Raw genomic sequence first — 24,792 nt, forward strand, 5'->3', positions numbered from 1 at the left:
TCACGCAGCAGCGGTGCCCACAAAGCGTACTTTCCTGCCTCCTGCAGGGCCTTCACGTACTCATCTGGCCCTCCTCCTTCAGTGCTGCTACGTGAAGCACACGAGGAACGGCCAGGTTCGCCGCAGGGACTTCCTGAGGAAGCCTGTGAGGCATTACACGCTGCAGCGCTTAGCATCATTGGCGTTTGTTGGGCGTGCTGAGTCTCATCGGCTGTGCCTGATGCCCACTCTGCACTGATCGCACAGCTGAGCTGAGTTCGTCCGTTCCGCTGGGTTGGTGCTGGCGAGGAGAGCAGGCCACGAAAAGCGGCAGTGCCCTTTTCCCTGCATTCTGAGGTCAACGTCGATGAAGGCGAAGAAGTCGTGGTTTTTGCTTCCAGATTCCAGCAGTTTGCAGACAAATCCATAGCAGCCTGAGCCGCTTGTCTGAAGCGAAGGAGTAGGCACCAGTCTAGGAGTCTGATCAAGCGCTCCGAAACTAACGGTAGATAGTTGTTGGGCGCATTGCCAATGAGCATCACCTCCTTGGAACTTACGAGAATCGGAGGGGACAGCTGGATTAGGCGCTGACACAAGCGACTAGCATTAGCAAGACAAGGCAACTAACGGCCATATATCGGGGCAAGAAACCGTTGGAAAATGGACATACACCCTATAAATACACATCCAATGAACTTGATTAAGTGATCTTCACTTCGTGTGGCTGTCTGGCCGGAAATGTGACAACTCGGATGCTATGTGAGCAGACGAGGGAACGAGGCACTCCAGCGCGTTTGAAGTAATACAAAGCATGCATACTCTCAAAAAGGCACTCCAGCGCAATTTTGACGCCGTACAAAATACTCATCCTCACAAACAATATTAAAATCGGCAGTATGTTGGTGGTTTGGAACCTCGCCTGTGTATCCTACCGCCCTCCCGGCCTCCAGTACCATGGCTGCCTACGCAGGCCAAACAATACATGTGCTTGTTTTCACCAGGGCCAACCACTGTCGGCAGTGCAATATGAAATGCTACATTTGTGTATCTTCCAGGGGTTGTTGTAACTACAATGGACGGGCAAAGCACCAGGAAATGCCATCGCCGTAGAAGGGTCTGTGGAAGTTGTTGGAGGTAGAGGTATTTACGTGATCGTTACCTAGTGACAGCCACGTACGTGTTTAAACATTGTTTACGGTGTTGTTGATTGCGTCGAAGGGGTGTGCGGGTATGCTTGCATGAGACTGCCTCGTGGCAGGAGTTGTGGTACCACTACAGACAAGAGGCCATCTCTCCTCATGGGCTCCAGGCTGTTCTGAAAACAGGAAAAGGAAGCCGTATGCTTTGTGGGGACTCGAGTGTTAAGTATTTTTGGCAAAAGCGGCTTAGGTGGTCCCAGTATAGCACGCGCCCTCTGGTCCCTGAGTTGTAGGAGGTTTTCAGTTATTTTCGGAGAAAATTGCTACGGGTAGTTTATTAGAGGCAGCCAAACTCACAAAGTGACGTTAACTTATAATTATTCGGTACTGGTTTTATCTGGCAATGAGGCACGAAAATCCCAACGTGTCGGAATGTTCGCAAATCGACGGCGAACGCTTGGAGCGATTATATCGTCGTGATAGGATAGCTTTGCCCTACTGATGAACTGGATGCTGCAACAATAGTCTTACTTACTAAAAGAGTAGCAGTTGATCAAACGTTCAGTTAATACGGCTAGCTGGGCAGCTAGGGCAGCGACGCTCCCGTCTTCGTTGAGCGCCTCTCAGGCAGAACCCACAAGTAGGCACCGGCTTTCTCGTCGCCTCACTTGCCTCTTGCCGCCCCTTTCAGAGTCTCGGACAAACAGCTCATTAAAATCTTTTGTGTAGCGAGAGTACTCGATCGTAGCACAGGGCTGTCCTAAGATGCAGTAAAGTGAGGGTGCTCCCAAACACCAGCTGACCTCTCATCCAGTCCCCACAAGTCCTGCGCACAGGAGCTCAAGTGCTCAGGGTTGGTGAGGAGAGGAAGCCGCCTGTAACGAGTTTTAATGGACCTTGCTGGAAACAGGGCTGCAGAGCAAAACAAAGCATGCGCGCACAGTCAAGCAGCCTTGGTCGCACCTTTTAGTGGTAGGCATTTGCTGAGTGCTTCATTTGCCCTTAGTAGCTAGCCTGCAAGCAAGTAGAAATACGTGTTCTGACTTCAGACAGATATGTTGCGCTTGCTTCCCTCATATCCGGAGGAGCAATTCCTTCATTATCGTATTCTTGAAAAGTCATCGTCAGGTGTGTCACAGATTGAAGGCCGGTTTCAACGGTGAGGTGCCTGCCATATATGTAATTTCTATGTTTCTCTACTTCATATCGGACTGCACAGAGCTCCACCGGTGCCAGATGCTTCTGCTCTAGTTTCATGGGGCTTTCTGAGCAGCGAACTGACCAGCAAACGACTGTGCGGCTCTTTTTTCGACCCATTGGCCAGCTGAGAGAGGATCATCCCTACTGGTGGATAACTGGCATCGTAATCAGGGGGTGTGGATGCTGGGGAGGATATCAGGTGTTGGATAAGAGGCTTTGGAGCTTTCTTCTTCGTTTTCTGCCCAAAGAAGTTGCTTGTCCTTCTTGAGTAGATCCGTCACAGGAGTGGAGGTGAGAACAAATATTGGGATAACGCTGCGCTAGTTCATAGCGAGGCAGAGGAGTTTCTGACCGTTTGTGCATGTACAGGGATAGTGGCCGCCTTCCAACGGCATCTTTTCGGTCAGCTCTGGCTCCACACCCGCCGAAGAGACGAAACCCTAGTTATCTATCTGCATGGAAAATAAACAGTTTCGTGGGTTTACAAACCAATACTTCCCACCTAGCAGTTGCAGTGCACGCCATGGGTGCTGCGACTTCTTGTGCACATGTCGGCTAAGTAGAAGCTTGTCGCCTTCATAACCCTCCAGCTCTCACTGCCTAGCCCCGGAAAATAGTGATTGACGTGCCGCTGCAGTTGGGCAGGTGCATTCATCAGCCTAATGGCCATGCACGTACACCGTACTCTGCATTGGGTATGGAAGGCAGTCTGATGCCTGGCGTCAAGCTGTAGTGGGATATGCCCGGAAACGACGAACAATTCGACAACTTTGAAGCTGACGCATTTGTTGCGTCGGCGACTTCAAATAATGAGTAGACTGCTAAACCCTCAAAGCTGTCAAATTGTCAGTTGGCTCCGGGTACCGGAAACATGTTCTACGGCAATTTAGTTGAACAGCTTGAATTCGATGCGCGCTTCCCACCTGTCATTTTTCTTCACCAGAACTGGGTCGTCTCCAAACGCGCTAAACTTTGGTATTTTTGCAGTTCATCCGCTAGTCCACTGATTTTCTCTCCAAGATATTAGGGTGGCCTGCATCTCGGAATAAAACTTGGGACTGCTCCGACGGTGAGTTTGGTAAGCCGAATATGGTTTCCAGAGGGTGGCAGCGGGTAACCGGCCAGCTGGGTGTTCTCTTTGCTTTTGAATACTTTTGAGTACTTTTTCTTTAATCGCGAGGGCACTTGCTACTCCACTGGTGTTAATTTCATCGAATCCGCCCAAATTGCGGTTTTTATAAAATCGTCGCGAAGGAATGCATGCAGTCCTGCGAAGTTTCATGAAGCGCTTTGGCAGTGTGTAGGCGCCTCCTCGCTCATTTATCCTTGAGACGATGATTCCACTCAACATCTGTTGAGGGTGGAGCTTTTCGTGCTTACCGATGCACTCTCTTATCACTCCACAGCATTTTGATCTCCATCATCTCATTTGAAGTTCCCGTGAGCGCCATCCGCTGTGTCAGCTACAGCCTGCCTAGGGTTCTGCCGCGGTAGGGTGGCCCGAAGTAGAAGTACCGTGTTACAGTAATACCATCCAGTGGTGAGTTCGGCGCTCATTGCATGCTTGTAGTTTTACCGCTCCTCGTGCCCTGTCTGCCATCGGAGAGGCGTAGCAGCAGGGAATACGCCAACGAGCCCAGCGATAGTTTGCACAACCTAGCCGCAGCTTCAGATGCCAGATCCACTTCGCAGTGGACCCTTGGCCATTAATACGAACTTGGGCGAAATACCGTTGACTCGAGGCGAAGCTACATATTCGGCTGCTTCCTCTTTCACCCTCATCACTCCGTCGCTTGCCGTTGGTGGGCCAGGGCATCTCCTCGATGGCTTTGGCTGTTCCCGTGGCGGCGCTGCTTACTCTTGCTTCTCCAGTTCATTAGCGGTTTTCATTGGTATGCGACCTAGAATTGTGGCCTTGCCTTTTGCCCCAGATAGAGATTTGCCCGTCGGTACTTTCCTTCCGGGATTCTGAGAGCCGAACTCATTGGCGGCTGTCAGTTCTCGCTTTGCATCCTTTTCTAGCCGGGGGCAGCATTCACTGCCCGTATACCATGGAGAGCTGGCCGATTTTTAAACCTGCCGCCGTTTTGTTCATGCGTGACGGTGGAAGTGGCGTTGTGCCTCTTCTGATGCGGAAATGTTCCATCTCGTCGGCAAGTTTCACCCTGTGACTCCTTATTTTCCTCTTCGCCACCCAACCCGTTGCCAATTGCCTCTCTGTAGTGCCATGCCTGCTTTAAACCATTGTTTTAGAATTTCTGTTCATCAGGGCCGGATATCGTTCGATGTAGTGCTCTTTCAACAGCTCCCCAGTATAACGTTTTCCAGCTCTGCCACAGCCGTCTCCTGGGCGGACCAGGAAACATACTTACATTGCAGGGCATATCGGAAGGCTTCCCTAGCCAAGACACAACCGGCATTGTCGTGCCTCCCATTCTATCATGCAGGATGCCAGTAGCAGCTGTAGCTCTTTTGGTGCGTTTCGAAGATGGAAATTTAGCACCTGAAGCAAGCAGCTTCTGCATTGTCCCAGCATCGCAGTGCACCTCATCTCTGGAGGTTGGGTAGAGGGAGGCATCCTTCCTGGACTGCTTTTGCTGTAAAGACTGTTTCTGCTGGGTGAGAAGCAGAGACTGCGCCTGTACCATGACGACGAGGAACCCAGCCGTTGGTCTCTTCCAGACAGGAGGCCGTGTCCAGGTCAACCGGCGTTATGGGAAGGCAGAAGGGGGGCTTAAGTTTCATCGAAGACTTGTGGGGGAAAGCTTAAAGATTTCTTTGGTCTATATCTTTTGCACAGGGTCTTCGTTACTAATCAGTGCTATGCAATTGTACACCCTGTTCTAGGGTTTTTCGCACCTGCCCCGATGAGCCATCCTATGCTCATGAGGCTCCGGGATCTGAGCTGAGGACCATCGCGAGCTGTAGCACAGTCCAAGACTAACAAGGGACTTGCCAAAAAAGCAGCTGGTGACCCCCTCCACCCCCCAGATCTCTTGGACACAACGGCCCAAGGTCCTGCGACTGGTGGGTAGAGGAAGTGGCCCGTCAAAAATTTCTGCAGCGCGATAATCATGCTACCAGGCAACCCAGGAGCAGACACAGCCAAACCCCCTTCGCTATATACGCTAACCCTACACAGCCCCCTTTCAAGCAAGTAGAAATGCAGCTACCAGTTTCACATTTGAGATGCTCTCACCGCTGCTGGACGCGCGACTAACCAACTTCTGCTGCAACGCAGCACCATTTGGTGGCATAGCACCCCGCTATTAATGCGTGCACAGAAACAGAAGACTAATTGTCAAGCACTAGCTTGGCTGTCTCTATACAACCGTAGACACTGCAACCTGCGGGCAGGTAGCAGTGCACATCCAGCCTCAGACTGACCGTGCCCCAACGCGTCGCGTTCCACTCGGCTATGTCCAGAAGCGCACTAATCAGTGGCCAGTAGCACTAAATCTTAAAGCTTAAAACGTCTTACTGTCAATTATGGGGAAGGAGAGATCTCCACCACCCTTCCACTCACACACACCCGCACGGCTTCCGATGCTAGGCGGTGACCGGTGACCACACTCACCTTCCAACAAACGGTGACTCAGGGCGTCAAATTCCTCCAGCTAAGCAGGTCAACATGCGCCAAAGAGGCAAACCGATAGACTCGCAGAATCAGATTCATTGATATTTAGTGGTTTTGTCGCCGAAATCAGTGATACCCCGTGGGGATCGCTTGGAGGCAGGCGTGAAGCAATCACGCTCGCGTATCTGGTCCCAAGTTGATTAAACCAACAGAAAACGATGCAAAGTAGGCCTGGAGGGAAAACACAGATTACTGCGTTGCCAAACATAGCATCCGTCAACATTTTTGCCTCCCCGCGTACTTTTCACAGGTGGAAAGGTCTGCTCTCACACGTCGGAGCGTCGTACTGTTGGCGCTTGCCGCCTGCCCAACTACAGCTTTGGCTGCTAAGGGACCGGCGGAAGGAAATGCAGAAGCCACCCATGAGATTTCAGTAGTGCAGGCACAAGGCGGAGCCTTAGCACCTAAAGTCCCCATGACTGTCGCGGTGGCGCCAGTCGCCGCCGTCGGCCCAGCCTTGTTGGGTTCCTTCGGTTCGAACCGTGGGCAACGAGGTTCTCTAGGCAAATGTAAATGTAAACAAAATAGTATAGGGCGTGTTTTCGTCTCGCCCCGCTCCTCCAAATGATGCCATGCAGGGCAGGCGAGTTCGCCACCGTGCGTGCGGCGGCTGGGTTTCATAGAACGGCTTCAGTGTTGCCGAACAATTAATGCGTCGCACAGGTACATTTGTGGCCTTTGTCCACCGAAAAAAGCCCAATGAGCTTACTCTAGCTGGTTTGTAGAGCTTCGCATGGTGGCTGGAGCATTCCTGCGCTCGCGTGTCGGTAGAGAGCTCTACTGTATGCTCCGAGGAGTATTTTGCCTTCATAACGACTGCTGTTGCGGTAAGGCAATATTGGGCACTCATCGTGCAGCCTGTGATTTACCCCGCGGATAATCAAACTTGTTCAACTCTCCGACGGTCGAGCGTTCAATAGGCTTGTAAAAAGGAAGTCGTCCGGGAGACAATCGGAATGGCTGCAGGGAGTAACAAGACCCGCTGGATACGACTGACCTACATTGTCAGGATTTCCTGTCTGAACTGGAGAGTAGACACTCCAGGGTTTCGTATTCCACAGCATTGGACGGCGAATATTGTGCGGCTTACCGGCCGAGCATGCTTTCCTGTTCCCCAGTAATCCATGCGCAAATTGTCGCAGGGGACGGCGTTCACAGTTTTAGTATTTTCTTCGGTAATGGCTACGCCGTATTTTCGGCGGATATCCGCTTCCTTCCCGGCTGCCAACCGCGTCGCCCCGTTTCGATGAGCCCAGCGCATTTCCGTACAGCCTGACCGTAAGGTGACGCAGTGAAGGCTAGACCAATAAGGGGTGTGGCAGCTTGATTGGCCTCCAGGTAGTCCTGAACACCAATCAAGCTGCCGTTGTAGCCTCTGTGGGCAGGCATCAGGCTGCCCTGAAGCAGGCCATCACGGTTCCGCAACGTGACCTTCCGAGAGCATCTGCTAGGCGCGCAGTGCACAGAACACTTAATGCGAATACGTGTCCGGTGATTTGTCTTCGCATGCAGTTTAAGGCTGGGTACGACAATGCCCTATACAGTATTGCATGTATTGTACCTTAATGGAAAGCTAGCTCCCACATTAGCACTTGGAAGGAAACGTATGCAGCTCCGGCTAGTGCAGGGACCATGCGCGTTGAAACTCTATACCCGCTCACTCTTTTGACGGAGCGGAGAACTGGGACCCTTCCGTCTTCGTTAATTCGCAGCATTCCCGTTGTCGACAAAAAAACTTCTGGTTGTCGGCGGGCTGATTTGCCGCCTGTGTGCACGTTGAGTTGCATCTTGATGCGCAAGCAACTGAACAAGCAGCACTTGCCAGTTGTGTTACTGCAATAAAATGTCGACCGTCGGGCTCCTCCCGCGGGGTTTGATATCCGCCACCAGTAGCTGGTAACTCTTCCAAGGAAAAAATGGCGAGAAAGAAAGACTTGCCACTCCAGGACCCACCTGCGGCACTTGCACTAGCCAAGTACCAGACTTGAGGGGGGCTTGCAAAACCAAAATAACTTCGGGCACGTCTGCAGGAAAGCCAAGCTCCACCTCCAGAATAGTGGGCAGGAAGGGCCTACGGCGCACCTGCCAAATGCCTGCAACGGAAAAACTACTGCCTAGGGAATACTTGTGGGGGGTACTCAGTGTTGCGACACGGTCGATGGACAGTGACAAAGACAAGCACTTTCCACTACGGAGGGCCTCCCACGCGCGTAAAAATACTGTTGCTTCTTCAGAACCAGCAGCTCGCCTTATTGCCTCTGCTGCTACACCAGCTGCAGCAAAGCTTGAGTCCCTGCCACGCCCTCCGTCCTGTAGCTTGCCGCAGATGTCCCAGTCGCCTGCCACAGAAGCCTCTGTGAATTCTGGTACAGGTGAAGTCCACGAAGACAGGAAAGAAGGCACAAGGCGAGCTCGCAGCGCGGGCAGATGAATGCTGCAGCTACGTGCAGTTCCAGGTGAACGATGGTGTGTGCGAGCAGCCCCGAAGCCAAGAGGCAGTTCCAGCGGTGCTGGGACTGCTCCTTTAGAAGGACGCGGAGGCAGCGTTGCTAGAACCCCCTCTTTGCCCCCAAGACACAATATCGCTCCAAGAAGGGAAGCCTGCAGGAAGCTGGCACAGTATAAGACCGCCGTACCCACCGTCCTATGGGGCCCTAGGAATCCCATCTGTTTACAAATCGGAGTGGTGTAAAGATGAGATCTATACGAGCACAGTTGTGCACCGCCGTTCGAAGACGAGGTGAACACCGAAGTAGCCGCGGCATGCAAGGTACAACTGCTGTTCCATAAGAAAGCCTCCCCTACAAAACTACTTAGCTCTTAGAATTCATGATTTGCTCAGCGAATGCGATACTTGCGCATGGTGACAAGAAAAGTCGATACAAACGTTGGGAGGGTTCAGAAGAGCGCATGCGACGCTGCGCCAAGGCGGGGATAGGATGCGCCCAATGATACTGCAGAAAAACACTAAAAATAAACATTATGCCCTGTAACTAGAGAAAAGAAATGTGTTGAAACTTGCTCCTTGGGGATAGGGGCAACAGATCCGAAGCTGTCGCCCCCACACGGCACCGCCCTACTGCATCCGCCACCCGACTCCTTTTCCTTGCAACGTAGCTGTAAATTTTCATAAAGAAAGGGATTGTTTCGCAGCTGTAGGTGACTCGATACGCTTAATTGCTAATAACGGTAGCCAGCTGTTAACGGCCGGTTGCCTCGTTGTCTGCCTGCGTTCGCAAGGCAGCAGTGATGCGGCTGGCATGTCTTCCGCTGTTTCAATATGATCCACCTGGCAACATCAAGCTCTGCAGCAGCCGCGACACTACCTTAAGTTCTGTTGCACACTACCCTAACATGCCAAAAGCTGAGTATAGAAGCTTCACCGTCTAAACTCCAGGACAGTTCATGCAGCACCCGGAAGTTGCTATATTTCAGCTTAACGTGGAGTGGTGGTATCCCTATCTGAGCAGTATCCCCCCACTTTGAGCAAATGTTCTTTCCTCCAACCGGGCCTGGTAGGTTTCCCCTCAGCTCGGAAGAAGGGAACTAAACAATCTCCAGTGTCTACGCTAAAGCTGGGTTGCAGCAATAAATTAACTGCCCAACAAATAGCCTTCTGGGTAACTCTGCTACAGCAAATGCAACGGTCTCTTCTACTGCCACGGAACGGTGGTATGACTGAGCCAAATGCAGCTGCGTAAACATAAAACAGTGGGAGGTCGTCCATTCAAAATCGTAGGCTCTCCTGTTCGGCCAGCACCCCCACATGTTTATGTTGAAAAACAAAAGCTCCGGCCTGCCCAGTGGAGAAGCCCCCGAATGGCCCAACAGCTTCGTGAGGAGCTGAGTGCCATTATGCCCACTTTACGAACTTGTTTGCTGCCGCCTTGTCCCTTAGCTGGAGGCTTCGCCCGTCGATTCTGCAGTAGCCTGCGTGCTTCTTCTGTCGATTGATAGTCTGACGCTCCCTTCACCCACTTTAAATTCAAACACAGATTGGCCACTCCCTGCAAAAATACACAGTAGAGTCCACACAGTCGCGCCGCCGTAAGGCTCGCCGCACACAAAATAACGCAGCACTGTCTGAGTTCCTCGTATTTTCCACTTACCCGTCGAGCCCCCAAAAAACACCTTAAGAGCGTCAGAAATGTCATCACGTGTTTTATTCTTATCCTCTTCCGACATTTTTTTAATTGCGTCCCGTGAATCACCCTGAGAGCACATCATCAAACGCCGCTCAGCCGGGAGCATATATATCCGCAAGCAATGTGGTCAATTAGCATATAAGAACAGACGGCATATTGCAACGCACCGCATAGGTAACTTCAATGTAGCACAAGGTGGCGCCGGCGGATACAGTCATCTTGTCTGCGCGCAAGAAGAAAAAACAGCGAGCGCGATGTGTAACCGCCCCTTCTGCAGGCAAGCAACGAAGTTCCCCGTAATGCATGAAAGCATACATACCCGTACAACCCAAAACCTCGTCGGCGATTTTTGAAGGAGCATTCTGTACCAGAAAGCAGCAAGCAAACCACCCAAGAATGAGGAATGAGGAGCCCGATGACCGAGGAACCAACGAACCAAAGTCAATTGACTAATAGTCACGAAAATAAATAAACCACAGCAAGTCTTACCTCTTCATCTGTCTGAACCAACTTTGATCCCAATACCTTGATACCAAACACAACAATCGCGGCCAACAAGGCTGCGCCAACGGCAGCGCCAGCCAGAGTCCCAGGACTGACGCCCTTTCTGCCAGGGGCGGGTTCCGGCTGTTGAGGCTGCTCAGCGACCTCAAAACCCACTTCAGGAGATTCTGCAGGCCCCTCCGCAGCCAAAGCAGTGGCTGCACAGGCTGCAATAGCTAGGAGCGCAACGCCACGACGGGTGAGAGCGACCATCTTCAAGAAAAAAGTCTAACCAGTCCAGGGTTAAAAATGGGGTGAAACAGCGGAAGGAAGTAAAACGTAATGAAAAAAGCACTATCGTGCTGGTGGTGCTGTAGGTTACAAAGATTGCTAGGAGCATAAGGCATCCAGTAGTAGTCGTGTAGTAGCTCTGTAGCTGGATGCTCTGCACCTCCCCACGATCCCCACAAGCAAGCCATGGAAAGCAGCGGTATTTCTGCCTCTGCAACAATGGAAAGTGGGACTAAAAACAGTTTTTTACCAATCATGAGTTCTTGTAAATGACATTGGCTTCCGACCTGTTCACATGATTTTTTGCCCCCATCTTGACCCGCCCCTGCACGCCTCGACGCAGCCGATAGAGTTCCGTACGATTTGTTGGCACTGTTCTACAGTATTCGCTTTAAAAACTTACCTATTATTCATTAAATATGTATTTTATGGTTCATCTTAATCACACTGACTGCTTGGAACGAGCCTAATTTGGAAAATGTACACTACCACCGGGTGGCGTGAATCTTCCATAGCGCACGAGGATCATCATGAGCCGAACCTTGGGCGGAGTACTTGCAATGTGCTCCTAACTAGAAGTTTCATCTTCAACAGAAGTTTAGTGGAGTCATTGTCTCAAGGAAGAATGAGCGAGGAAGCGCCCACACACTGCCAAAGCGCTGCACGAAACTCCTCAGAAGGGTGTCGATTAACCTCGCGATGCTTCTATTAAAACCGCAGTTTGGGCGGATTCGATGAAATTAACACCAGTGGAGTAGCAAGTGCCCGCACGATTGGAAAACGAGTACTCAAAAGTATTCAATAGCAAAGAGAACACCCAGCTAACCGGCCACCCGCTACCACCCGCTGGAAACCATATTCGGTTTACCAAACTCACCGGAGCAGCTCCAAATTTTGTTCCGAGATGCAGGCAACCCCAATATCTTGGAGAGAAAATCAATGTACAAGCGGATGAACTGCAAGAAAAAACCAAAGTTCAGCGTGTTTGGAGACGACCCAGTTCTGGTGAAGAAAAATGACAGGTGGGAGGCGCGCATCGAATTCAAGTTGTTCAACTAAATTGCCGTAAAACGTGTTTCCGGTGCCCGGAGCCAACTGACAATTTGACAGCTTTGAGGGTATAGCAGTCTACTCATTATTTGAAGTCCCTGACGCAACAAATGCGTCAGCTTCAAAGTTGTCGAATTGTTCGTCGTTCCCGGGCATATCCCAGTATAGCTTGACGCCAGGCACCAGACTGCCTTCCATACCCAACGCAGAGTACGGTGTACGCGCATGGCCATTATGCTGATGCTTGCACCTGCCCAACTGCAGCGGCACGTCAATCACTATTTTCCGGGGCTAGGCAGCGAGAGCTGGAGGGTTATGATTGTAAACCCACAAGACTGTTTATTTTCCATGCAGATAGATAACTAGGGTTTCGCCTCTGCGGCGGGGGTGGAGCCAGAGCAAATAGAGGCCACTGAAAGGCTGCCGCTATCCCTTTGCATGCACAAACGGTCAAAAATTCCTTTGCCTCGCTATGAACTAGCGCAGCGTTATCCCAATATTTGTTCTCACCTCCACTCCTGCGACGGATCCAGTCAAGAAGGACAAGCAACTTCTTTGGAAAGACGGCAAAAACGAAAAAGCCAGAACCCTCGTCCAACACCTGAGATCGTCCCGAGTATACGCACACCCTGATTTTGGCTGGCCGATCTTCCCACCAACCGACGGCAGTTGTACAGCAGTAGGGGAGATGCCCTGGCACTAACAGGGCTCCGCAGTTGCTTTGTGCCTTTTGGCATAAATTCATGAATCGCCTCCTATCGGCCATAACATAACCACCGCGGAACACCCGCAGTCAGACGGTCACACTGAACGTACCAACAGCATGTTGGTTTGAGACTCTATAGCCAGAACATTCATCCAAGGGGCTTGATTTCTTCCACTGTGCGGGATGCGCTTATAATATATCATTGTACTCGTCGACCCGTTGCTCTTCGGTCCTCCACTCAACAAAACGCCGTTTTCTGACCCGAAATTTGAGTCCGCCCTGGAAAACCAGCCCCGTTCGCGCACAGCAACAGACTTCAGTGCACAGTCTCTTGTGCCATAGCTTAGAAATACACAAAGGCTCCTGGCGGGAAACTACGACACTTGCTTTTCTTCACCAACACTAACTCACCAGGGGTAAAAACCCCTGGTGAGTTAGTGTTGGTGGGTTCGTATGCTTTGCTGAACGCGCAGGAGGGACGCCTGCCACTGGGTAGCCGCTATTCGTTATTCGCTAGTTGGGTCAACGCGGTGGCTTACACTGCTGTAGAAGCTGGAGCAAGGCAAGCTGCAATTCAGGGAAGGCGGCCTGTCGTTACCAGACCCAGCCCCTTGACACGGGAAGTCAAGAACCAGAGAGCTCCCAATATGCCTCCGACCTTCCCTCCACTCTTCAGGCTTCCTTCGAACAGCGGTCCGAGAGCCTGGCTGTGCTGTGGAGAGGAGGCGGCCTCTCATGAGCTGAAACGCACCCTGCTGCAACTACTACTGCAAGGCAGCCCGACTTGCAGGCGCAGCGCACAGCCTAGCAACGTTTTTTACATACAACACTGTAGACTGATGAACAATTCATTGGCCCTCCGGAGCGAGGCTTCACGGGAGAACAAACACGCGTACCTTCACACACAGCACGCCACAAGCGATTCGTGTTGCATGCCCACCTCACGGAAATAAGTCATGTTCTCGATAGCTGGTCAACTGATACTTCAGTTTTCGAACTGTAGCGAAATATAAAATGCGTCGATTTCCTGCTACACAACGTTGCCTTCAAGACACGTAACACGTAAGCTCGAAAGCCACGGGGGAAGTCAATGGTGGATCGAATTCACCAGCATGTCGAATGCTAGCAGATACCTCCCCTTAGTTATTCTCGGTGTATAATTTGCATCACAAAATGAATAATAAGTAGTGTCAATCAAATACGGGAGCGCACACGTCGATGACAACCCGCGCACAGGAGTGCGGGGTCCGGCACTCGAGCCGATGGGAAATCACGTTCCGCCAACTCTTGTGTACGTTCACAAACAGATGAACACTTTCTGATTCGATAGCGCCATATTAGTCCATGCCTCTATCCAAATGACTTGAAATAGATGCATTCAACCGCTGGATGGCAGGCTAGTTGACCCACGACCTGTTGGGGCCGTGTCTGTCTATGGAGTACTCCGCGCGTTTTCTTCGCCTTAAGGACGTCTTGTTGAGGTCAGAGGCTCCAAAGTATAGACTGGAGCAGCTGATTCGCCAGCTTTATGGGGGAAAAGTGACCTCTGTCGCGGACCTAAAATCGCTAGGCACTCATGCCCAAAGAGCAATCGAGACAGAGTTTGGGCCCAACCTGCTAACCATAAAGCGAATTGCTACATCTGAAGCACCTAGGGCAACAAAGATACTCTTTGAATGCAAAGATGGGGTCAGGATAGAAGCTGTGGCTCTAAAGTTTGCCGCCCACACCTCCCTCTGCATATCTTCCCAGGTGGGCCGTCGTTCAGCATATTGCGTACCGTGGCTTCGTAGTAACTGAATGCATTGCAAGCAAATAAGAGCCACTGCCATAATCTCACAGTAATCTTACTTCTGCATATGCCAGAGAAGTGCTTCCTGGTGTCAGCGAGAGGCTATATGGTCGCCGGCTGCTCCGCTGCGCAAGACAGAAGGGGGCATCCGCTACCACAACTGTAGAGCTGCTACTTTCCCTGCAGGCCGGGTGCTCATTCAACTGCAGCTTCTGCGCCACAGGTAAGTGCGGCCCATCCCATTGCACTACTTTCAGCTGCTTGGCGAAGTTATGCCGCCTACGATGAACATGTTCATTCTAGACGAGAACAGCAATATCCAACTGACAGCAGTTCTTGGCTGCTTGCCGGAACAAGGTTTTCTTAACATGGTGGTGCCAGTCATAGCCAGGACGCCATTTGCCCTGTTGGGGATACTTGCTGCTTGTTGCGCCAAAGGGAAGATTGGCTTGAAACGCCAGCTGAGTGTAGACGAAATATCGGACCAGGTGCTTTACTTCCAGGCCAGTGGTGTACGAACTGATTCTGTATCTTTCATGGGTATGCAATATATATCAGGCGTCCAGACACAAAGCGACAGCAGCAGGGTACCCAAAGAGACTAGAGCCCTATAGCTTTTTAGTTTCCTAGAAGAACCCACATGCACGGATGCATAAGCGAACACTTTTGCACACATATGCATGGATGCACGCATTTACGGCCAGCTACTGTAGAGCGTCGAGCTATTGGCGCCACCACAATCCAACAGATAGGTTGCACTTTTCCGATGCAGCCTGCCTGTGTAACAAGTGCCAACGCACCGGAGAGGAAAGTTTATGCCGGCTCTTCAGGCATGGGGGAGCCCCTTGCAAACCCTCGCGTGTTTGACACTCTCAAATTACTTACGGACTCTAGGGCATTTGGCATGTCGGCACGGCGTTTGAGCATCTCCACTTCAGGAGTTCTCCCAGGCATTAAAAAGCTGAATCAGCAACATCCGCAGGTGAGGTGTATGCGTTATTATTACACCTAGGGTATTCATGAATGTTGCAGTGCGCTGGTTCTCGGAGGGGAGATGACTTGCAAACACACACTTTTCATATGCCGTGTCGGGTGAAGGCATCTGGCAGGGCCCCTTTCTCCGTTATGAGCAAAGACGACGCGCTCCGTAGTTCTTGCGCTGCGCAGGTCAACTTGGCATTTTCCTTGCATTCTCCGTTTCCGGAAGAACGCAATATTCTAGTGTGTCTTCACTGACTATATAGTTGGGATGCTGCTTATCTGAACTCGCTACGGATAAGCCTCCAGTTAATACTAAAGCGTCGTTACAGCTAGAATCAGTGACCGTATGACTGAGCTTTGGGCACATAGGCACCATCCCAGCTTTGTGTGAGTGCCGTAAGTGGAAATAGTCTCAAGAGGCTGGCTAGCCTGCGACGAGCAGACGAGACAGTAGATGGCATGCTTGACAGAGCGTCTCTGCGTTTTGGGTGTACGCTACAGGTACCAGCCAATCGCATGTATCCGTTCTCGGAAGTGTTTAGCCTCCTTGACGAACGCATTGCTTTGACAGGTCGCCGCGTATGGATTGCTTACTTGTTGCTTCAAGGCAAGTGCCAAGTCTGCTATCGACCAGTGTGTGCACTTCTCAGCTGTGCACAACCCTTCTGCCGTTTTGTTTTCGAAAGTGGGGCGTCTATTTCTACTTAGTTTAACCAGGATAGATGAGCGTTCTTAGAACCTAGCTCATAAGTGCCCAGAGCCCCTACTATAGTATCTGAGCCGCTCCTCGTACTGGCCTGCAGCTCTCGTGTTTTAGGAAGAGAGTGCGTTTCAGGTACCAACGACTCGATCGAGCACGCAAAGGCCCTTGCAGCGCTTATTCGGGATCGCCGACGAACAACAAGGCACCTGTATCACGTGTCACTAATAGAGTATAATGAGGGTAATCCTACCAACGCAGGGTACTTGCAGCAAGATCCCAACGACACTGCCTTCCCTGGCGCAGCAGGCTGTTCTAGTTCGTGAGCGCCCAGAGGCTATCACGGCAGCATGCTGGGTAATCTTCTGTGATGATGGATGCAGCGCAAGGTGTGCCACCGTCCCTACGGCGGGCGGACAGCAAAAGACTTCAGCAGTTCGAGGTATGCCCAGGCGCAGCGCAATCAGATGCGGTGATTCACTCACAGAAGGGGCTGGCACGAGCAAGAGCACTCCTTACATAGTACGCAAGCTCTTGCGTCGCATGCGTGCGTTCGCCATGTGCTTAGGAAGTACTTGATGACGCGTCCATTTCGCATTCACGAAGGTAAGCAATATAACAATTACGTTTGCACAGAACAACCACGCCTCACGACTCAGCAAACGAAATCGCGCAGAGCATACAAAAATAGCGTGCAAACTGGCACACCGGCTGACAGCCCAGCAGTAACAAGCGCAAGCGACCGACAGTCTGTTCATACCCGTCCACCGCAGTGTAGGCATGCTCAGGGCACTCTTGGCGCAGGGCTCCAACACGAACACAACACACACAAGCAAGCATCAAGCAGAGCTTGTGCTCCAGCCCATGCCTGACAGAAGGCATGAGGCAGGCTTGGCAGAGACACTCACACTCTCGTGAAGAAGTAGTAACTGCTGTTTATAGGGAGCTTTACTGTGTGTGTGGACAGAAATTACTTTGGGCGGAATATCGATGCTGCATGCGGGCAGCAGTTCGCAGGTGAGTTGTCACCTCTGGCCCGACGGACGTAGACGCAGAGCAAGCGCTTAATAAGAGGTGACGGCGATGGGGACGCGTTTCCGGCCGTGTCGGTATGCTGGGATTCCCCCCTTACGTATCACGGCACGGTGCTTCTCTGTTGTCACCCCGAATGCAGCATATAATCCGGAGCCCAAGCGACAAGCGCCTTGCCCACTGCCCGCTTCATAGGATGCATCGTCCAACCTGGAGAGAATGGAGTTTGCCCTCCCGCGAGCGGCTGCACATTTTGTAAATGTACAGCCGCCTGCCTAATGCGAATAGGAGGGAAATGCATGATCCCGCCGCCCTGGCTATTTTGACCTGACGCGCCGTATCGGCAAGAAAAACCCCCATGTAAACCAATCTCTGTGGGATCAGCTGACAAAAACAGGGGAGGATAAGTTGAATTTTATTTTCTTTTTTGCTTCTGAAGACATCCATGCATAACGTTTCCAACGAAAGTCTTTAGCAAGCACCGTATAATAGCCCCCACGGTCGAACTGGCGCGGGCGCCGGCAGATGGGCTGTGGGGTTAATGCAGATGCCACTTTGATAGACTATCCCTCCAAAAGTAACCCTGCTGAAAACAGATACAGCGACGCAACGAATACGAATCCCCACGGAGCAATAAGATCCATTTCCTAAATCTGTAGGACCCTCCTGCACAGCGGGCTTTGTCTCTAGGACAACAGGGAGCCAGCGAATGATTGATTTGCTGCCACAAAGGGTGCAGGCCGGCGCTACACCCCCTGTCGAGCCAACGTACCACGTCACATAACGGTGCAGGTTGACTTGCTACTCTTATCCTTTTTCGAATCAGGCGGCGGTGACTGCGTGCCCATGCCTGGCGGAGTAAGCGACTTATCAAGGTACAGCTCTTCGCCAGGTGTCTTCCCAAAACCTAGCACTTCTGCAAACCCACGGACCCAGTCTGACGCCTGCAGGGTCCAGCGATCTTGAGCATCCTGCAGCATGCGATAAACCGTATACAAACAACAACTTGACGATGCACACCCACTGCCTGCGAATCATGTTTCACCCCGCATTGCATCCTCTCTGATGCCAGCACAGTGACAGTTTACATTCTTCGCAAGAGGAACCTTATGGGTTCGCCGATGTATTCTGCTCCGTTTGCAGATTGCCCACTCTCGTGTTTACCGTATCAAGCTGCACAAAATGTGGCGGCGCCAATGAAGAAACCAAACGTTCTAACTGCTCTGCCGATCAAAAACGTACCACCAGATCTTTGAAGGGAGGCCGCTCTGCCGGGTTTATGGTCAGCATCCGACCCAGTAGTTTTGCAAGCTCTGAACAGAGCAAGAAGTTAACCCGCACTACAGGCATGGGCGCGCCAAGACAGCTCGAATATTTCCGTCTAGCATAACGTGTTTGACATATGCAGCCAATGATTGTTAATACCCCTCTAATCTAACTTGTGACGAGTGTTTTAACCCCCCAACACATCCAGACTGCTAAGAGATAAGACGGCGGCACGCCGGGGCTTCGAAAAAACAGTCTGGGGAAGGCTGATAAGCGTTGTGATGTGCTCGACTACCACTGAAAGTTTCCATACCTGGGGCTGCTGGTGATTCGTTGTTGTTTTGAAGCTTCTCCAGTGCTGCCGTTAACCGCTTGGGCTTGTCGCGATACGCCTACGCAAACGGGTAGGTCAGCAACAGCCTCGCACGTTTGTTCACATCCCATGCACAAACTCCATCGGAAACGATGAATCGACTATAGTAGAACAGAGAACGGCTCCATGTTCGAGATGCTTCGTCAACGTGGAAGCAGTGGAAGCTCTGTGAGCTATGCACACAGTCCAGTGCCCCAGCTGAAAGCTCTTCCGCATGTGGACAAGACGTCCAGGCTAAACAGCGGCATTAAAGTGAAGCAAAGAAGAGAAAAAGGCTCACCGGTACATTTTGTAGTGTGGCTAGCTGCAGCAAAACAAGGCCCAGACAGAACACGTCGTGCTTGTGAGGCGACAGGGCGTTCACGTACACAGCAGCTCGCTGTATCCGTCGTTCTGTCAGAGCATTGTAGTATTCGGGAGAGCAGTACGGTGGAACTGCAGCTAAGCCTTTGGCCACTTGCACAACCCAACGCTTGAATTCGCCTGAACCACCCCCAGCAGAATTAAATCAGCAACTAAGCAACAAGAAAGGGAGGAACTGCATCCCGCTAGGCGCGGTTACTCAATTCCGAAGGGATCTGCAGAGATTTGATGAAAGCAAATGGCACACTTGGGGGGATGAAGTCACCGATTAGGAGACGAAATCCATCATCGGAAACAAAAATGTTGAAGGGGTGGATGTTTCCATGATAAATGCCGTGGTGCTCCAAGAAAGCCATGCTGCAGAGCAATGCGGACACGCCTGTACACCTTTTCCGCTTTCCTGCATGACAGCCGTTCTATGTAGTGTGCCAGACGCTGTTACCTCAAATAGCTGGCACATCTATGAGCAGCACTACACTCCAAACACAAATGTACCAGGAAACGAGGGTCTTCGCGTTCGCCAACAAGAGGTCAGGCTTGTACGCGTACGTGTTTCTCTTCCCAGCCAACGCCTTCATGACTGCCCCCACGCTACCGTTCTGCATGAACGGCCTGAGAAGTGCAACGCGCACGGACATTTTTTGTTCAATTTGTTCGGTAGTATTGAACGGCTACAGGACGTCGCAGTGCGCCACAGCAACTCTGCGCGTAAACATCTGAAGGCGTGAGCAGGAGAGCAGCCTGCAGCGAATCCTTAAGGGGAAAAGCATCTCGTGTGGGTGGCAGCACGCACATACATAAGTAACCTCCACTCACGTGATGATGGCCGCCCCCGACATGCTCTTAGAACTGCTGTGCGTGCGGCTGATTGTGGAGGTGTGAACAACCGGAAGAAGCCCCACGTGTTCGAAGTTGAACTTTCCCCTTTCCACGATGTATCGCCAGCAGAACTTCATGAATACCTCAACATCCTTTACCAATGCCTTCGCCCCCGCGTCGTCATATGCCGCATCGCTGCGGTGAAAGGTGCGACCGTCTGCAGCAACGGCAACCCCAGGGTCCATCTGGCAAAATTCAGAAAAAGCACAGGATCCAGAAAAACACGGGACCCTGAAGGCGAGACTATGAGCAACTGACATTAGTGAGCTGCCGCCTTCGTGAACAACAATTCAAAAAGCGAACATTAACTGTCAATATGTATATAATATATATATATATATATATATGCGTCTGCTTGAAAAGATGCTGTCCCTTCTGCGCGGCAAAGTCTATCTGCGTCATACGTGCAGTCATACAGCAGAGGTCTCTACGTAAGCGCTATGCATAAATGCGGACAAGATGGGTGGCAGCATGCGTTTGTTAGTAAAGGTCTCGCGTGCATTAGGCTGCCAGTTGTACCAGCAGCCAAGTCGTGAAAAGCATAATGCGGCTTGTCTTTAAAGCCAGGCAGCAGATAGATGGCAGTCTTACCACTTTGGCGCAGTACACAGTTGGCACCTCACGGACCTTGGGCGCCACTTTTGGCGCTGCAACTTTTTTCCCTGAAGTTGCACAACATTCCCATGACAGCACATAGAGAGAAATGCCCTGGTTACAGGACTGCTGCTTAAACTATGCCTCTCTAAAGAGAACCCCAGCACATAAGCAGGTATGCCCCATCGGTCAATGACGCGACGCGGCTTATGATGCATATACCCTTCTTAGCTGCCTTCTTGGCCTCCTTTTCAAGGCGTTCCTTTTCTGCTGCTTGCACCGCTCGGGCCTCTAAGTGTGCCTGAACAAGCAGCTCGTGGTTGAAGTCCTCCCACGGCTTGTCGAGCCGGCGAAGCTGCACAAAGAGAACTCAAAACCTGTGGCCGACTATGGTACACAGTCCAACCAAATGCAGTCAAAGCGGAAGCCAGAGAAAAACAGGCCACCTGAAATACGAATGGCAAGCGCGGCAGGCGGCTTGCACCTAGCGTAAGATATGAATAGCAGCGGCAGCTACGGATCGCGTACAGAACTACAAGCAGAACTACACAAGGGAGAGCAGGAAGCAGCACGAATATACTGGCAAGTGAAGCTTGTCCATATATATCTGCACGTACATACCCTTTCATTTGCATTTGACATATTATATATGCATTCCTCCATTTGCATCTCACAAGGGGTCACCTACTACTTAAAAATCCATACAGCATTCAAGAAGACCCAAGTTTGCAGCACAAAAAGAACCCAGTTCCCAACATCTCTGGCCCTGAGATGAAAGCTGAGGCGCAGGTTAAGCAACATGAAGTAGCTGAAAGCGTGGCATCGGTGTCCCCCAAAACAGACGCGGCTTACGGAGATGGGGAGCTCGTGGCGTTCCCAAGTGAAGTTGAGGCTGCTGGACTCGAGTTCCTTGAGTTTCTCCTTGACCTGTGCAGCAGACAAGTCGGCGAACCACTGACGCTGCACACCCCTTACACCAGCTGTAACGCATTGTATCTATTCTTTTTCTCTGAAGCGGATATATAAGGCTTCTGAATACACGCCAAGCGCAAGATAAGGTATTAAGTAAGACGGCCGGATGAAGCCCTGGGTGTTTCTTTCTCGTCCTCTCACCTCATCAAGCTGATCTTCTATGTCCGTTTTAAGCTGCTGCCGCTCCTCCAAGAGTACTTCGGGGTCCTCCCTTCGCCACAGGCCGCAGCAGCCCACCACTTGTGTTTATTTGCGACTCGGTATTGCATTACAAACTTAGAAGCTGGCACTGACAACCCACCGACGCCAACCGCAGCCGTCAGAAGGAGCTGCATACATGGAAGAGAATGATGTACGAGTGCATGCGATGGCTATTTCTTCGGTCTATCGGTTTGCCTATCTACTCACCTGTCGTGCGGATCGAATCTCTCTGCGTAGTCCATCTCGTCGTCGTAGTGCTCATCTTCTTCAAATGCTTCCTCTCGATCTTCCTCCATGCGCTGTTGCGCCTGCTCAATGCCCATGTCCAGACGCGAGATGGCTTCTTCCAGCTTGGCCCTGCCAAAAGCAGCAGTAGCAGCAGCAGTAGCAGATTGAGCCGTGAGTTAAGGCGTGGAAGACAACCGTGCGTTCGGCTTCAGCCGGTGGCGTTCATTATTGATGGAAGAGGGGGGATTTGACTATATAATTGGAAAATATGTTCAAAGGCTAACAACTAATAACATGTTCCGCATGCATGCCCGCAGAACAGATGAGTACGTAAATATGCGTGCGCTATGCCCCTACTTCGTCTTCGACAGCTCTTCCTTCTGCGCATTTGCGTCGTTCTTTATTAGCCACGTCTCGCCGTGGGCAGCGCTTCCTGGGACGCATGCATCGCCTTCAAAGCAGTTTGAATTTAGAATTCTCTAGGATTGACTACGTCCACGGAGTTGTCTACTTAATCAAGTGGAAAGTTCATTGACGCTCCTAATTGTATCTAACTAAGAAAGTATCGAGCATGTAACTTAGAAAACAGCCACCGCCTCCAGGTGTTGGTGTAGTGAACGGCTGATGCGTATTGGTAAGTCATGCGGACAGCGATACAAACTCAACACCCCCGACTTGTCCTTTTGCCATTTAAAGGAAAGTTAGAGAAGGCGGGTGGAGGCACGTATCTCTTATGGTGTACATAACAGATGAAGTGTAATACTGCACCAACTCGTGCTTATGCGAAGCATGGAAGGACTGTAATCCACCGTAAATTAAAACCTAATAACTCTACAAGAGGTTGATAGGTTTAAGTATTCACATACTTGAATGCAAGGGTCGTACGTGCCCTGAAATACCACCTCTTAACCGTCCTCTCATTTATTAACAGCTGCAAGCCATGCAGCAGCTCACCTGGCATTCTCTGCAGCGCAACAAAACCCGGGGGCCATAAAATCTTCTCCCCCAGGACGCCATAGTTGGACGCCTGTAGATTCATCATCGTTCCACTGACACGCCTAGATCTAGGGTTTGATTTTATATCACTTATTGACCTGGGGAGGCCAAGCAGAGCAGCTGCAGCTGCTGGTTTTAGTCTTGAACGGCTTTATGTAGTTCTACAAAGCATCCTTGCTGCAACGAGGGAGTGCAGCTAACCCGCCTAAGTGAGAAGGACTGAGGAAATTGCAACGCAGAAGGACACTCTAGACAACTGATTAAACACCAAGAAAGCTGTACACCAAACGAAGTGTAGCTTCAAAGACGAATCATCCGGAACGCCTCAAGCTCGCCAGCATTCACTCCTCTCAATGCGGCGGATCGGAGGGTTCCTCCTGCTCTATTTGCCAGAGTTTTATGATTCTTGATTCAATAAACTCAAACAAAATGAAGAAAACCTTTCGAAATAAAGCGGTTGCAGCGAAGAGACGCTCGCCGACAACCGGCTAGAGGTCGAACTGAAACGATCGAATGAAGGCAGGATACCTTCTCGCCACTAGTTGAGGCGAGGGCAACATGCAACCGAAATTCAAATACATTCAAATTATTTACAGCAATATTATTTACAGCAATTTTGTTTATTAAAACGCAATTCAAATGTTTTCATGGAGTAGCTGCAAGAAAGCCGATGTGCCCATTGGTCTTACTCATCGGCTATTTGAAGCAACAGAATGCATGCACGCATGCAAAAAACGTTTGCCTCTTCGGTATATACACCTGTCAACAATTTTTCAAAAAGAAATTAAAATACTTATTTAAATTCCATTTTCACAAGCTTTTAACGAAATTTAACTGCTTTCGTCAAAGTCCGATGCCAGCTGGGGCGCGCTGCGCCCGATGCTGCTCTTCTGCTTCGCGATCTGCCGAAGCTGTTCCATGCAAGTCTCACTTATATATGTTGAATAATATAATTTTACGGATAAATAATATCACGAAAAGCATTCTGCAGCTTCTTCCTCCTTTCCAGCGGCGCCGATGGGCATACTAATGTTTTAATTGTCCTAACGTCAATTTCAAGCAAAGAAAGCAGCGCACATTTGAGGCAAATGAAGTATTATCATTTAGCTCCCACAGAAGGAGGGAGGATGTGAACAAGGCGTAAATACACATATACATATATATGCTTGTATTGAAACACACACACACACACACACACACACATGTATCCACGTATATAGTTCTCTCTGCAGTCTTGCGGTATACCATAATGCTTGGGGCAGTCTACCAGCCAGTTTTCAACCACCATCCAGAGCAACGCCTTTAGAAAAAAGAACTACAGTTTGCATTATAGGAACAAAAAGGGAGGAGGAGGCAGACTGCTCTCCGTTGTTGCTTTTCGTGCTTGGCATTTTCTTTCCGACATATGCTGCAGCTCTATTATCCAGTAAAGCCCCATAACTGAAGCGGTCGGGAACTCTCTTGTACGCATGCATGCAATAAAGTCCCATGTATGCATGAATGCATTCAGGCGACCTGTACGGGGCGCGTGGGTGGGGGGGTGGTGGGGAAGCACTTCGCACCTCGCACAGGAAGAAAGAGAATAGTGAAGTTACTGATGCCGAAAATGTGCGAAAACAGAGAGAAAAAGTAGCAGTGCGAAGGATGTAGAGACACTGAAGAGGGATGCATGCGGCAGTTTCACACGGGTGAGGAGTTCGTTTATGCTCTTAATTGTGCTGCATGAGAATACTACAAGAAGGGCATTTAAATTCAAGGACAGATCCGTTCACCAGCTGTTGCTGC

The 24,792-nt window shown here is 50.8% G+C and overlaps 4 protein-coding genes across 4 annotated transcripts; 1 reads left to right on the forward strand and 3 right to left on the reverse strand.

Moving 5' to 3' along the window:
• Positions 1-7,785: 7,785 nt before the first annotated feature.
• On the reverse strand, positions 7,786-8,622 carry EAH_00021250 (hypothetical protein, conserved; the record flags this gene model as incomplete). The annotated part of the gene is made up of 1 exon (XM_013393439.1): positions 7,786-8,622. One exon carries the CDS (start codon positions 8,620-8,622, stop codon positions 7,786-7,788), a length of 837 nt encoding a protein of 278 aa, XP_013248893.1.
• A 1,227-nt stretch (positions 8,623-9,849) lies between these two features.
• Positions 9,850-10,856, reverse strand: EAH_00021260 (hypothetical protein, conserved; the record flags this gene model as incomplete). Its single annotated transcript, XM_013393440.1, has 4 exons — positions 9,850-9,962; positions 10,065-10,167; positions 10,268-10,462; positions 10,590-10,856. The coding sequence occupies 4 exons, from the start codon at positions 10,854-10,856 to the stop codon at positions 9,850-9,852; spliced, it is 678 nt and encodes a 225-aa protein (XP_013248894.1).
• Positions 10,857-14,694: 3,838 nt separating this feature from the next.
• Positions 14,695-17,152, forward strand: EAH_00021270 (GPI transamidase 8, putative; the record flags this gene model as incomplete). The annotated part of the gene is made up of 6 exons (XM_013393441.1): positions 14,695-14,962; positions 15,253-15,404; positions 15,905-15,974; positions 16,239-16,346; positions 16,487-16,625; positions 17,050-17,152. 6 exons carry the CDS (start codon positions 14,695-14,697, stop codon positions 17,150-17,152), a joined length of 840 nt encoding a protein of 279 aa, XP_013248895.1.
• A 759-nt stretch (positions 17,153-17,911) lies between these two features.
• EAH_00021280 (protein kinase (incomplete catalytic triad), putative) lies at positions 17,912-23,050 on the reverse strand (the record flags this gene model as incomplete). The annotated part of the gene is made up of 12 exons (XM_013393442.1): positions 17,912-18,106; positions 18,378-18,448; positions 18,715-18,793; positions 19,055-19,257; positions 19,616-19,749; positions 19,954-20,201; positions 20,608-20,678; positions 20,833-20,965; positions 21,463-21,537; positions 21,724-21,793; positions 21,991-22,140; positions 22,911-23,050. 12 exons carry the CDS (start codon positions 23,048-23,050, stop codon positions 17,912-17,914), a joined length of 1,569 nt encoding a protein of 522 aa, XP_013248896.1.
• Between the last annotated feature and the right edge of the window lie 1,742 nt (positions 23,051-24,792).

The sequence above is a fragment of the Eimeria acervulina genome, genomic scaffold, assembly GCF_000499425.1.
Source record: "Eimeria acervulina Houghton genomic scaffold, Eah_scaff151, whole genome shotgun sequence".
NCBI lineage: Eukaryota > Apicomplexa > Conoidasida > Eucoccidiorida > Eimeriidae > Eimeria > Eimeria acervulina.